The sequence below is a fragment of the Macaca nemestrina genome, chromosome 7 (genome assembly GCF_043159975.1).
Source record: "Macaca nemestrina isolate mMacNem1 chromosome 7, mMacNem.hap1, whole genome shotgun sequence".
NCBI lineage: Eukaryota > Metazoa > Chordata > Mammalia > Primates > Cercopithecidae > Macaca > Macaca nemestrina.
This window is the reverse complement of record NC_092131.1, coordinates 47,918,806-47,932,178: the sequence shown is the minus strand read 5'-3', so window position 1 is coordinate 47,932,178 and position 13,373 is coordinate 47,918,806. Positions and strand designations below refer to the sequence as shown.

Sequence of the window (13,373 nt, the reverse complement as noted above, 5' to 3'; positions counted from 1 at the left end):
TGTATCTTTCAGCCTTTTAAAAATTGTTCACTCAAATCACCATACCAGTGTCCTCTCCCATGTTTCTTAGGCTTCTTGAGGGAACATACATTCTCTTTGTACTTCTTGGTCTGGTCTCACTCAATTCTTGATTTCTCCCACTTTATTTTGCCTCTTATGCCTACTGTTCTATGTCTGCCCTTCTTTCTCAGTATGAACTAGTTCTTCCTTTCCTGATGATGCAGGTTAAAGCATAGTATGGGACAGGAAGCAAATTAAAATTGGACTTCTGACATCTTAAAATTCTCCAGTCATTTCCTTCACAGGAGAAACCCAGCCATATTTCTCCCTCAGGCTCATCCTGCTCCTGTGTCGCTATGTGGTATATTGATCTAGCCAGAATCTTCCCTGAACCAGTAATACTATGAATAGATAGTATTATTTGCTCCGTAAAAAATAAGATACTTTCCAAACATTTTAAAACTGAATAAACAGTTTATAGGCTTACTATTTTGAGTAGAGTAGGATATGCTGCAAGTTTTTGAAAATGGTAAATACGGCCAGGCGCGGTGACTCATGCCTGTAATCCCAGTAGGCGGAGATCATGAGGTCAGGAGTTCGAGACCAGCCTGACCAACACGGTGAAATCCCATCTCTACTAAAAATATAAAAATTAGCCAAGTGTGGTGGCACACACCTGTAATCCAAGCTACTCAGGAGGCTGAGGCAGGAGAATTGCTTGAACCCGGGAGGTAGAAGTTGCAGTGTTCTGAGATCACACCACTGCATTCCAGCCTGGGTGACAGAGCAAGACTCCATCTCAAAAAAAAAAAAAAAGAAAATGGGAAATACTCCCAGCTTCCCTTTAAGACAGCAATATGACATATTTTCCAACTTTAATTGTCTTATTTAGGCTGTGTCATTAAAGTATTACATGCTTCTCCCTGGAAAGGTATTTTGCTAAATATGGGGAATCAAGAATCTCAAGATGTGGCCTCTGTATTTATCCGTTTTCACACTGCTGATAAAGACATACCCGAGACTGGGTTATTTATAAAGAAAAAGAGGTTTAATGTACTCACAATTTCTCATGGCTGAGAAGGCCTCACGATCATGGTGGAAGGTGAAAGGCATGTGTTACGTGGCAGCAGACGAGAGAAAATAAGAACTGAGGCCGGGCGCGGTGGCTCAAGCCTGTAATCCCAGCACTTTGGGAGGCGGAGACGGGCGGATCACAGAGGTCAGGAAATCGAGACCATCCTGGCTGAGTGAAACCCCGTCTCTACTAAAAAAAAAAAATACAAAAAACTAGCCAGGCGAGGTGGCGGGCGCCTGTAGTCCCAGCTACTTGGGAGGCTGAGGCAGGAGAATGGCGTAAACCCGGGAGGCGGAGCTTGCAGTGAGCTGAGATCCGGCCACTGCACTCCAGCCTGGGCGATAGAGCAAGACTCCGTCTCAACAAAAAAAAAAAAAGAAAGAAAGAAAATAAGAACTGAGTGAAAGGGGTTTCCCCTTATAAAACCATCACATCTTGTGAGACTTATTCACTACCATAAGAACAGTATGGAGGAAACCACTCCCATGATTCAGTTACCTCCCACAGGGTCCCTCCCACAACACATGGGAATTATGGGAGCTACAAGTCAAGATGAGATTTGGGTGGGGGAACCGCCAAACCGTATCAGCCCCTATGCCCAATAACATATTGGTAGAGAAAATAAATAAACCTGAAAAGATAAAATGTAAAGAGGTGAACAATACAAGAAGTTACTCCAAGAATGCGTATACTCATACATGTTACAAGGTTGAGTATCCTTTATCCAAAATCCTTGAGACCAGAAGTGTTTTGGATTTGGGTCCCCCCCCCCCAGATTTTGGAATGTTTACATTATACCAATTATGCATCCCAAATCCAAAAATCAGAAATGCCCCGTTAAGCATCTCCTTTGAGTATCATGTTGGCACTTAAAAAGTTTCAACTTTTGGAGGATTTTGGATATTCAGATTTGTGATGTCCAACTTGTAGTATGTAGAACAAGCAGTGGTTTTGGTATACAGAGAGAAGAGATACTCAGCTACACCAAACTGCTCTGCAAAATTTTCAGAAATGTCTTAAAAGTTGTTTAACGTTACGAATTAGGGAAGGGAGGAGAGGACATCATCCTAGGCAAAGGAGAGAGTATGAGCTCAGTGGTACCCAGGAAGAAAAACATAGAACGTATATACAGGGTGTGAGGTTGAGAGTTCTGGAGGACATTTGGTAATTTGAAGAGATGTTAAATGTTACATATAAAAGACACACAGCTTAGTTAATATTCCTTCTGAAACTTTTTATATATATGCAAGCCATATACAGCAATCTATATATATAGATGTGTGTACTCTTTTTTGGATACAAATGGTATCAGTAGTGTGTTTATTTTACTTTTCAGCATATCATGGGCATCTTTCCATGTTTCCATAATAATAACGCTTCAGATATTGCACTGTTTGGAATATGATCACAGATTATTTCATCAAATGGATGAAAACATTTAAACAAAACTTTACAAAAGACCCAGAAGTACTAACATGCAGATAGATAATCTGGTTTATAAAGTATCTTTACTTTCCCAGGAAGCCACTCTACCTTGTTTCCGAGTTATCTCAGTAGAGCCAGAAGGGCCAACTTTCACCTAACTCCTTGGGGAAATTTCAGGCACATCCACATTCTTCAAAATCCAGGCCATCCATCCAAGTTCATTTTCCTGTCTGATGGCATCTTCCATAGATAACTTATGTCAGAATGTTTATCCCCTCCCACAGGAGTGTGACCCTCCTTACCCATTGGCTTCTATAAGACAAAGTGGAATATTGTACACTGAGCGTACGAGACAAGCTCGTACAAAGGGGAAGGAGGCACTCTTTCCATTCCCTAAGATTGACCAGTAGACCACTAACGTTCGATTTGGCCCTGTAGTTCTGTTATTTTGTGAGTATAGTCATCCCTTGGTATCTGTGAAGGATAGGTTCTAGGACCTCTCTCAGATACCAGAATCCAAGGATGTTCAAGTCTCTGATATAAAATGGTATCGTATATGCATATAACCTATGCACTTCCTCCCTGTACTTTAAATCATTTCTAGATTACTTAGAATACCTAATACTATATAAATGCTATATAAATAGCTGTACTTTATTATTTAGGGAATAATAATGGGAAAAAAATCTGTACATGTTCAGTACAGATAGTTATTTTCCTGACTATTTTGTCTGTGGTTGGTTGAATCCATGGATGCAGAACCCACAGACACAGAGGGCCAGCTGTACTTGCAGGGCTGTCCTGTGAGTTAAAAGCTGTGATTCATTCTATGCAGAACTAAGACCAATGACTGGAAGATGTAAGAAGATAGATGTTTACAATTTTTAAAACTCCATAGCGGTATAACAAAGAGGTGATCTAAGGTACTAATTCTTAAAGGTGACCCCCCAAACTTTTCATGCTGCCCCAAATTTCTCTCCAGAATTGATACTGGTTAGGTAGAACTGACTAGAGGAAAGATTATGTTTAAACTGACTGAAAGAAAGGCTATTTTAAGATAGCTTTAAATTTAATTTTTCCTTTCTAGCCTAACATGATCCACCAAAGTAATACTTTGCTAGCTGGTTTTGTGTAGGGTAACTGTTTTTCAGAATAAGCTGCAAAGATTAAGGAAAAGTTGAACTGAAGATAACTTATGTTATTTGATACTTAGATTTTATGGCTATTGTATAAAAGTAGCCTAAATTGATTTGAGTTGAAAGTATTGACATTTTGGACTTCCCATTGACCTCAGAATTTAAATATGTGAGTTAAAGTCTAATTCCAAATATTAGGTTATAAATGAATAAAGAATATGATTTTTTTAAAAAAAGAAATAAGGCTGAGCACAATGGCTCATGCCTGTAATCCCAGCACTTTGGTAGGCGAGGCAGGAGGATCACTTGAGCCCAGATACTCAAGACCAGCCTGGTGGGTAACATGGCAAAACCCCATCTCTACAAAAAATAAAAAGTTAGCCAGGCATAGGGACATGTGCCTATAGTCCCAGCTACTCAGGAGGCTAATGTGGGAGAATCACTTGAGCTTGGGAGGTCAAGGCTGCAGTGAGCTGTGATCACGACAGTACTCTCCAGCTTGGGTGACAGAGTGATACCCTCTTTCAAAAAATAAAATAACTGAGCATATTTATTTTGTTTATAATATGTTATAAACAAACTAACACTAAGTTGCTATAAAACACTGTCAAGTATGTGTCAGGAAGGGGTCTGAGAAGTACAGTTATAAATCCTACCCTTGAAGGAAGTAAGGAGATAAAATAGTAGTGTGATGTTTTTCCTCACAGGTTTTAAGTATGACATTTTCGAACAGTGACTTTTTTTTAATTTTTATTTTTTAGAAACTGCTGTGTTACAGAAAAGCATGTGACTTTCAGAATAATCCCGAGTGAGGATGAGTCCAGATGTGCCTCTACTGAATGATTACAAGCAGGACTTCTTTCTGAAGCGCTTTCCACAGACTGTCCTTGGAGGCCCTCGATTCAAATTAGGCTATTGTGCCCCTCCTTACATATATGTTAATCAAATTATTCTTTTTCTAATGCCATGGGTTTGGGGCGGAGTCGGAACACTTTTGTACCAGTTAGGCATCCTGAAAGACTATTACACAGCAGCACTTTCAGGTGGATTAATGCTTTTTACTGCATTTGTCATCCAGTTCACAAGTTTATACGCCAGAAACAAATCAGCAACAGTAGAAAGAATACTAGCCACGGATATCTTAGCAGAGGAGGATGAACATGAATTTACAAGTTGTGCTGGTGCTGAGACTGTCAAATTTCTCATTCCTGGCAAGAAATATGTAGTCAATACAGTTTTTCATTCTGTTCTTGCTGGATTAGCGTGTGGTCTTGGAACATGGTATCTGCTCCCAAATAGAATAACCTTGCTGTATGGCAGTACAGGAGGCACTGCTCTACTATTCTTCTTTGGATGGATGACATTATGTATAGGAGAATATTCATTAATTGTAAACACAGCTACAGAGACTGCAACTTTCCAAACACAGGATACTTATGAAATTACTCCTCTTATGAGACCTCTTTATATTTTTTTCTTTGTTTCTGTGGATCTGGCACACAGGTAAAAACCTACCAAATACTTTGTAACTTGCTTTGTTTTTAAGTATACAGAGTAAGAGAGCTCTCCTTTTAGTGTTACAAAAAAATGAATCCATGGATTAAAAATAAACCATTGGATGACAGGTTATTTTGATAATTATTCTTTCAGGATTAATCTCTGTAAAACATACTAAAGCAATAGTTGAAATTTATTAAAGAGTTTTTTAAAAAACCCTTTTTGAGATAAGGAACTTTTCAATTTTGTGTTTCACTTTAAATAAGGAGCTTTGAGTTTTTAGGATAGCCTGGCTGAAACCTGTGTAAGGAGATGGAACTTTCCTGTGGGGGGGAAAGGAAGAATTTAGAATTTATACACATAAGTATTATATAAAAATTGAGTGACTTTAAGACAAATAGAAAATTTATTTCTAATTTTGTGATAGCAACAATAGTAGAAGTAATATTGATTTTTTTAAAAACCAACTTGTTACAGAAGAAAAGTAGAAAATAGTTTTTTTAACAAACATGATTGTTCACAAAATTGTTTGATAACCCCTTTTACTTGCCTTTTCAAGTTTGACTTTTCTTTCTCTGTCTCTATAGATTGCAGCTTTCTTTTCTTAGGTTAGTGTCCAGGTAGATATGTTCAGGCATGTTACGGTGTGAATATTTGTGCCTCTCCAAAATTCATATATTACAGTCTTAAACCCCAATGTGATAGTATTTGGAGATGGGGCCTTTGGGAGGTAATTAGGTCATGAAGGTGGGTCCCTGGTATGATGGGACTAGTCCCCTTGTGAGAGGAGGTACCAAAGAGCTTGATCTCTCCCTCTCTGTGCCATCTAAGGACACAGCAAGAAGGTGGCCACCTGCAAGCCAAAGAAGAGAGCTCTCACCAAAACCTGACCATACTGGCAGCCTGATCTTGGACTTCCAGCCTTCAGAACTGTGAGAAAATAAATTTCTGTTCTTTAAGCTACTCAGCCTATGGCATTTTGTTATGGCAGCCTGTGCTGATTAAGATTTTGCTACTAAGAAGTGGGATGCCTTTGTAACAAATACCTAAAGATGTGGAGATGGCTTTGTAACTGTTGGTAATGGGTAGAGGCTGAAAGAGATTTTTTTGTTTCTTTGTTTTGTTTTGTTTTGTTTGAAATGGAGTCTTTGCTCCATCGCCCAGGCTGGGGTGCAGTGGCACAATCTCAGCTCACTGCAACCTCCGCCTCCTGGCTTCAAGTGATTCTCCTCCCTGAGCCTCCTGAACAGCTGCGTTTATGCGCCACCACACCTGGCTAATTTTCATATTTTTAGTAGAGACAGGGTTTCGCCATGTTGGCCAGGCTGGTCCCAAACTCCTGATCTCAAGTGATCCACTCGCCTCGGCCTCCCAAGTTCTGGGATTACAGGCTTGAGCCATCACGCCCAGCCAAGGCTGGAAGAGTTTTGATGTGCATGCTAGAAATATGGACATTAAGGGTGATTCTGATGAAGTCTGAAGTCCCCTGAACCCAGAGGAAAGGCAGTCCTTGTTACAAAGTATCAAAGAACTTAGCTGAACTGTGTCCTAGTGTTTTGTGGAAGGTAGAACTTTAGAGCCATGAAGTTGGATACCTACGTAAGGAGAGTTCAAAGCAGTGTTGAAAGGAGCAGTTGGCTTCTCCTGACGGTTTCTAGTAGAATGTGAAAGGAGAGAGATGAATTGAAGAAGGGATTAAGCAAGAAAAGGAACCAGAACTTGAAGATTTGGAAAATTTTCAGCCTGGATTATCCACATTGTAAAACATGAGAAAGCATATTCTGAAGAGAACACCAAAAGTGTGGGGCTGGACTGTCACTCAGTAAAGAGCTTTTGGCATTATATGAGTAGGAACACTGCCAGTTTGAATTGAAGCGGTTGGAGACAGGAAGTAATGAAGGCCGACAGTCAAACTTCTTCGATTTGACAGGATGTAATGATAGAACTGTTCAGCTACAAACGTGCAGTATTCTTCTAGAAAAGAAGAAAATGATGCCAAAGGTGATTTAAGGGTCTTGAGGGCTACCACCTCAGTTTCAACAAGTCAGATAGCCTCTACCCAAAGCCTTGGGAGCAGTACTGAACTTCAGAGCCACAGAAGCAGTACCCTCACCTAGAGCAGTGGCAGTGACCTGCCACCCCAGTGGCCTGGATGGCAGAGTATGGAACCAAACAGAATTATTCTCAAGCTCTTAGATCTATTGGAATTTGCCTTGCTAGGTTTTGACTTTCTTGGGATCATCACCCTTTTTTTCCTGTTTCTCCTGTTGGAGTGGGGATGTCTCTTCTATACCTGCCCTACCCTTAGATTTTGGAAGCACATAACTCATCTGGTTTCACAGGCTCACAGCTGGAGAGGAATTTTGCTTCAGGATGGATTGTACGTAGGTCTCATCCATATCTGATTTAGATGAGACTTTGGACTTTAGCCATCGGAGTTAATGCTAGAATGAGTGAAGACTTTGGGGTATATGGGGATGGAATGAACGTATTTTGCATTTGAAAAGGACATGAGTTTTGAGGGGCCAGGGATGGAATGTTATAGACTAATTGTGTTCCCTCAAAAATGTTTACGTTGAAGCCGTAACCCCCAATGTGATGGTATCTGGAGATGGGCCTCTGGGAGGTAGTTTATGAAGGTGAGACCCAAGTCTGATAGGATAGTGCCCTTAGGAGAGACACCAAAGAGCTTGGTGTCTCTCTTTTTGCCACATAAAGACACAGCAAAAAGGCAGCCATGTGTAAGCCAGGAAGAGAGTCCTCACCAGAACCTGACTATACTGGCAGCCTGATCTTGTACTTGTAGCCCCCAGAACTGTTAGAAAATAAATTTCTGTTGTTTAAGCCACTCAGTCTGTGGTATTTTGCTATGGCAGCCCAAGCTGATTAAGACAAGGCATTTAAAAATATTAAGTCAGTTTGGGCACTGAAACTGACCTCTTCTTGGGTGTCTGTTTGCAATTTCTTAACTTTTTTTTTTTTTTTTTTTTTTGAGATGGAGTCTCACTCTGTCACCCAGGCTGGAGTGCAGTGGCGCGATCTCGGCTCACTGCAAGCTCTGCCTCCAGGGTTCACGCCATTCTCCTGCCTCAGCCTCCCGAGTAGGTGGGACTACAGACGCCCGCCACTGCGCCCGGCTAATATTTTGTATTTTTAGTGGAGACAGGGTTTCACCGTATTAGCCAGGATGGTCTCGATCTCCTGACCTCGTGATCCGCCCATCTCGGCCTCCTAAAGTGCTGGGATTATAGGCGTGAGCCACCGTGCCAGGCCAATTTCTTAACTTTTAATCTCTTCTAGTTACACTGCATTTATGAACCAGAGGGCGGTGTAATGCCCATGTAATTCTTCACCTAACCAAAACTGTAAGGGGAGGATTAATAAACAGGAAATCCATTTATAATTGGTTTCTTAATACCACCACCATTTACTGACTATAAAATATATTCCAGTTAAATACTTGTTTTGGAAAGTTAGTAAAATTGAATTTAAGTGTGTGTGTATACATGATTGCCTTTAAAATATTTAAAATTTATAAGGTGGTTATTTTCAGAATACAAATTACTGAGTTACTGTCTCCGTATCCCATTTCTGAGATCAGAAATTGAATGCCTGATGTAATCTTTGGATTCAAAATGATGTCCTAAGTTCTTTAATTTTAAAAAAGAATCTTTTAATTTAGTTTTCCTGACATTCTGCATTACTCATTTCTAAAAGTACATAAAAGGTTTTTTACTAAAATCTTGTTGGATTTAATACACAGTTTTAATGTTTAAGATTTGATAATTACAAAGAGTTATTTGTTTTTGTTTTTTTAACTGTAACTAAAAAGACAGAGCCAGTCCCCACATCTATTTTTAGAGAAGAAAAATGACTATTTTATCCAGAAAAATTACCTCCGGTTTCACTTTTGATTCAGAAAATAATAGAATTGAGATCATCTCTAGACAATAGGTGTGATACTGCAGCCAAATGATGTATGAAATGCATGTACTCTTCAAATTTGGCCAGTTGACAGGTAAATTGTTTCTTAGTTTTATTTCAGAAGATACGAAAGGAAGCGGAAGAGGTGAACCCCACAACGTGGTAATCTTTTCCTTCCCCATTCTTTACCTAGTACAGTTGTGTAATAATACTTTTAAATGACTTTTTCTGTGCATTTTAATTTTTATCAAAAACATTATATCTCCAGTGCTTAGCTCAGACACTCGGGAATTGTTTGAATGAATGATACACATGTACATCATCTTAGCCACTGTAGAAAACATCTTTTTTCTTGACATGTGGATCTTAGTGAGTGTGCAGAATTTGAAACATTTTTATAGCTGTTAGGTTCCAAACTAAGTTGTCATCTTAAGGGCTGAGATTTTTTTTACCCTAGAACATTTTTATTATATTATCAGAAATATTATAATTTAAATGTTTTTCCATATTAAAGAATTAACCACAATAATGATCCATTTGGAGCTAAGTCCTATGTACAGGAAAATAATCACAATGTTTGATTACTTCAATTATGTTATCCTTGAATATAAATACTTTACTTTGCCATTGCTTATTGTTAAAGGACCAAAAGAGATTTAGGGGTAGAATCTAGTTTTGATAAAAGGTTTCATGAGCGCACATTCTTTTTACACAAATTATCCTATTCTTGATAGAGGGGTGTTGTCTTGGGGAAAAAATAAAAAGACTGTACCAATCTCTATGTTTTCCTTGACCTTCCTGTGGCTTACTATGTATGTATGGTTTGATTTTCTTGATTTTGTTGTTACTTGAATGGTTTCTACTCAGAATGAAATGAATTTTATTTTATAAAAAAGTATTGTCCTCTAATTTAGTATCACATTGTTAATCTTGTGTTCATTAATTCTCTGCTTATAAAAATTTGAAGGGCATACATTATGAGGCAGAGCACATTAATTGGCATAGTCCTGACATCTGTGTGAGCAAACATACAATGCCATTACTATATTATATCCATAGTTGCTGTACATTTGCTTTGGGATTGTCAGCATATGCTTAAGTGGATAATTATTTCAGAAATTGTCTTTCTTTATTGTTATTATTATTTTTTTTTGAGACGGAGTTTTGCTCTTGTTGCCCAGGCTGAAGTGCAATTGTGTGATCTCGGTTGACTGGAAGCTCTGCCTCCTGGGTTCAAGCAATTCTCCTGCCTCAGCCTCCCAAGTAGCTGGGATTACAGGCGCCCACCACCACGCCCAGCTAATTTTTGTATTTTTAGTAGAGATGGGGTTTCGCCATGTTGGCCAGGCTGGTCTCGAACTCCTGACCTCAGGTGATCCACCCACCTTGGCCTCCCAAAGTGCTGGGATTACAGGTGTGAGCCACTGCGCCCAGCCCCAGAAATTGTCTTTCTCCTCAACTTGGATTCCCAGTAGTTCGGGTATTCAAGTACAATTATGCTGTAAGTTTTGAGATTTTGTTGTCTTTTGAAAGTTATCTTTGGAACCCCAGAAGTACTCTGACCTTATTGGTCTCTGGACACAGTGTTTGATTAGCGTTATTTTTTTTAAAATTCATAATATATTGATAATATGTATAGTCCTGTGCTTTAAAATTAAATTATTTGAAGCAGTTTGATGATGGTACATTTAACTGTTAAGTGCTGTGCCAAGTTTGAGTTTTTCCACTTAAGGTAGAGGTAGTCACTCCTTTATGAGGAGATTGTAATGTGCAAGTTTGTGTTCTCAAATTCATACCACTGCTTATGCAAAATGGAACAGTGCTGTAAATGCTAGTTAAGTTGTTAGGTTAACCTGCAGAGATACAGTCATAACCTGAGTTGCTCATTTCTGATATTAACCATTCCAATGTTAAATTCTGGGAGCAGGACAGTACAAGACAAAGAGGAAGAGAAGAGCTTTCCCCTTTTTTTTTTAGCTGCTAATGTATGAATGTGAGTAAGGCTTTGACTTTCCAAAGTTACTTGAAATTTTAAATTATAAAATTTTAAAACTCTGAAGAATCATTGGTAGAATTTCAGCCAATGTAGTAGTTTAGACATTTAGGGGAGAAATGTTTATGCTCTGGCCTCAGTTGTTCAGTTTTACAAATTCCTGTATTTAATTTACTTACTACTCAATGATGGCTTTTAATTACTTCCTCCTCCTTTACACATTTGAGTTCACATATTCTCTAAATGCTAAGCTTGTACACAATTGTGTCGGGGTAGTTGCTGATGTAGAAGGACACTTGTCACAATTTGTATGTATTGATCCTTTAAAAGTTGGGACTAAGACTTTGTGTGTAGCGTGTGTGTGTGGTTTTGTTTTGTTTTGTTTTGTTTTGTTTTTGGAAGGGAGTGTGTTGTTATTCTGTGTTGCTTTGCTTTTCCTTAAAAGATCCTCTTCTATATATTTTGTGTGATTTAAATGTTCTTTTTTTATAGGTTTATGGTAAATATGCCAGCTCTAGAACAAATGAATCAGATTTTACACATCTTGTTTGTATTCTTACCCTTTCTGTGGGCACTTGGGATTCTGCCCCCACCCGATGCACTTTTCTTATGGGCAATGGAGCAGATTTTAGAGTTCGGCCTTGGAGGCTCATCTATGTCAACCCACCTACGGTATTTATTTTTAAATATTGATGTTATATGTAACTTATTCTTAAAGAACATTTTTCTTTTCAAGTAAATCTTTTTTTCTTTTTTTTCTCTACAGGTTATTAGTAATGTTCATCATGTCTGCTGGAACAGCTATAACATCATATTTCATTCCAAGCACTGTTGGTGTGGTTCTTTTCATGACTGGATTTGGTTTCTTGCTGAGTCTGAACTTAAGTGATGTGGGTCACAAAATTGGAACCAAATCTAAGAATTTACCCAGTGGTCCAGAAAAACATTTTTCATGGAAGGAATGCCTTTTCTACATCATTATATTAGTCTTCGCTCTTTTAGAAACTGGTTTGCTTCATCACTTTGCTGGCTTCTCACAGATTTCTAAGAGCAGTTCCCAGGCTATTGTGGGCTATGGTTTGATGATATTACTTATAATACTGTGGATACTTAGAGAAATTCAAAGTGTGTATATCATTGGAATTTTCCGAAATCCTTTTTATCCGAAGGATGTGCAAACTGTGACTGTATTCTTTGAGAAGCAAACTAGGCTCATGAAGATTGGTATTGTCAGACGGATTTTGCTAACTTTAGGTAGGAAGATAAAGTCTATTAACCTTGTGTTACAAATCATCTCCTGGAAGAATTCAAAAATATTACTGAATTCCCATATTTGTGTGGTATTATACCACATACAAGTGTTCTTTTATGTTTTGGTTTTTTGTTTATTAGCTTTTTTAGTTCATTGCTTAAATGTGCTCAGAAAAAATGTATATTTGCCAAAATAAAATATGGTAGAAGGAGCTGTTTTGCCTTAATTAAATTTCTCTTTGTTTTGTTTTAGTATCACCTTTTGCCATGATAGCATTTCTCTCATTGGACAGTTCCTTACAAGGGCTCCACTCAGTGTCTGTCTCTATTGGATTCACAAGAGCCTTTAGAATGGTAATCCTAATATGTGTTTAATAGTATTTTCCTATTGCTAAGTTTTATTGTAATTTTGTTTAATAGTTTGCTTAGATTATCTAATTCTACCTGATAAAAATGAATAATTTGTATACTGCAGGTATGGCAGAATACAGAAAATGCTTTATTGGAGACAGTCATTGTATCAACAGTACATTTGATCTCCAATACAGACATATGGTGGAACAGAAACCTGGATACAGGAATCAGACTCTTACTGGTAAATGTGTCTTTTAACAGCTTTACTGAAGTATCTTTTACATACTGTAATATTTATCCATTTAGTGGTGTATATACAGTTTTGTAGTCATCGCTGCAATCTAATTTTAGAACATTTTCAACATCCCAAAAAGAAACCTCAACTGTTATTTCCCATCTCCCCTCTCCATCTCGCCTACTCCCAGAATCTACTAATCTACTTTCTGTCTTTATGGATTTGCATATTTTAGATATTTCCCATGAATGGAATTCTGCAGCATGTGATCTTTTGCATCTGGCTTCTTTCACTTTTATGTTTTCAAGGTTCATTCATGTTATAGCATGTATCAGTGCAGTCATGCACTGCATAAGGACGTTTTGGTCAATGACAGACCACGTATACAACGGTGGTTTGATAAGATTATAATGGAGATGAAAAATTCCTATCACCTAGTGGCATAGCCCTTGTAGGGTAGCTCATTACTCGCATGTTTGTGGT

General features: G+C 38.3%; 1 protein-coding gene across 8 annotated transcripts in view; it reads left to right on the top strand.

The window, feature by feature from the left end:
* LOC105473642 (pecanex 4) overlaps positions 1 to 13,373 on the top strand; it is a 45,096-nt gene that overhangs the window by 11,679 nt on the left and 20,044 nt on the right. For 5 of the 8 annotated variants that reach the window (XR_003016244.2, XR_011625829.1, XM_024790252.2 and 2 more), the window contains 5 exons: positions 4,398 to 5,139; positions 11,543 to 11,722; positions 11,817 to 12,304; positions 12,555 to 12,655; positions 12,777 to 12,896. Coding sequence is in view for 6 of the 8 variants with exons in the window: in XM_024790252.2 (XP_024646020.1) it covers positions 4,451 to 5,139; positions 11,543 to 11,722; positions 11,817 to 12,304; positions 12,555 to 12,655; positions 12,777 to 12,896 (1,578 nt within the window). In the remaining 2 variants the exon portion in view is untranslated. Of the gene's footprint in view, positions 1 to 4,397; positions 5,140 to 5,964; positions 7,514 to 11,542; positions 11,723 to 11,816; positions 12,305 to 12,554; positions 12,656 to 12,776; positions 12,897 to 13,373 lie in introns of those variants that run through there. The other 3 variants (XM_011727523.3, XM_011727522.3, XM_024790255.2) reach the window with 3 other exon arrangements.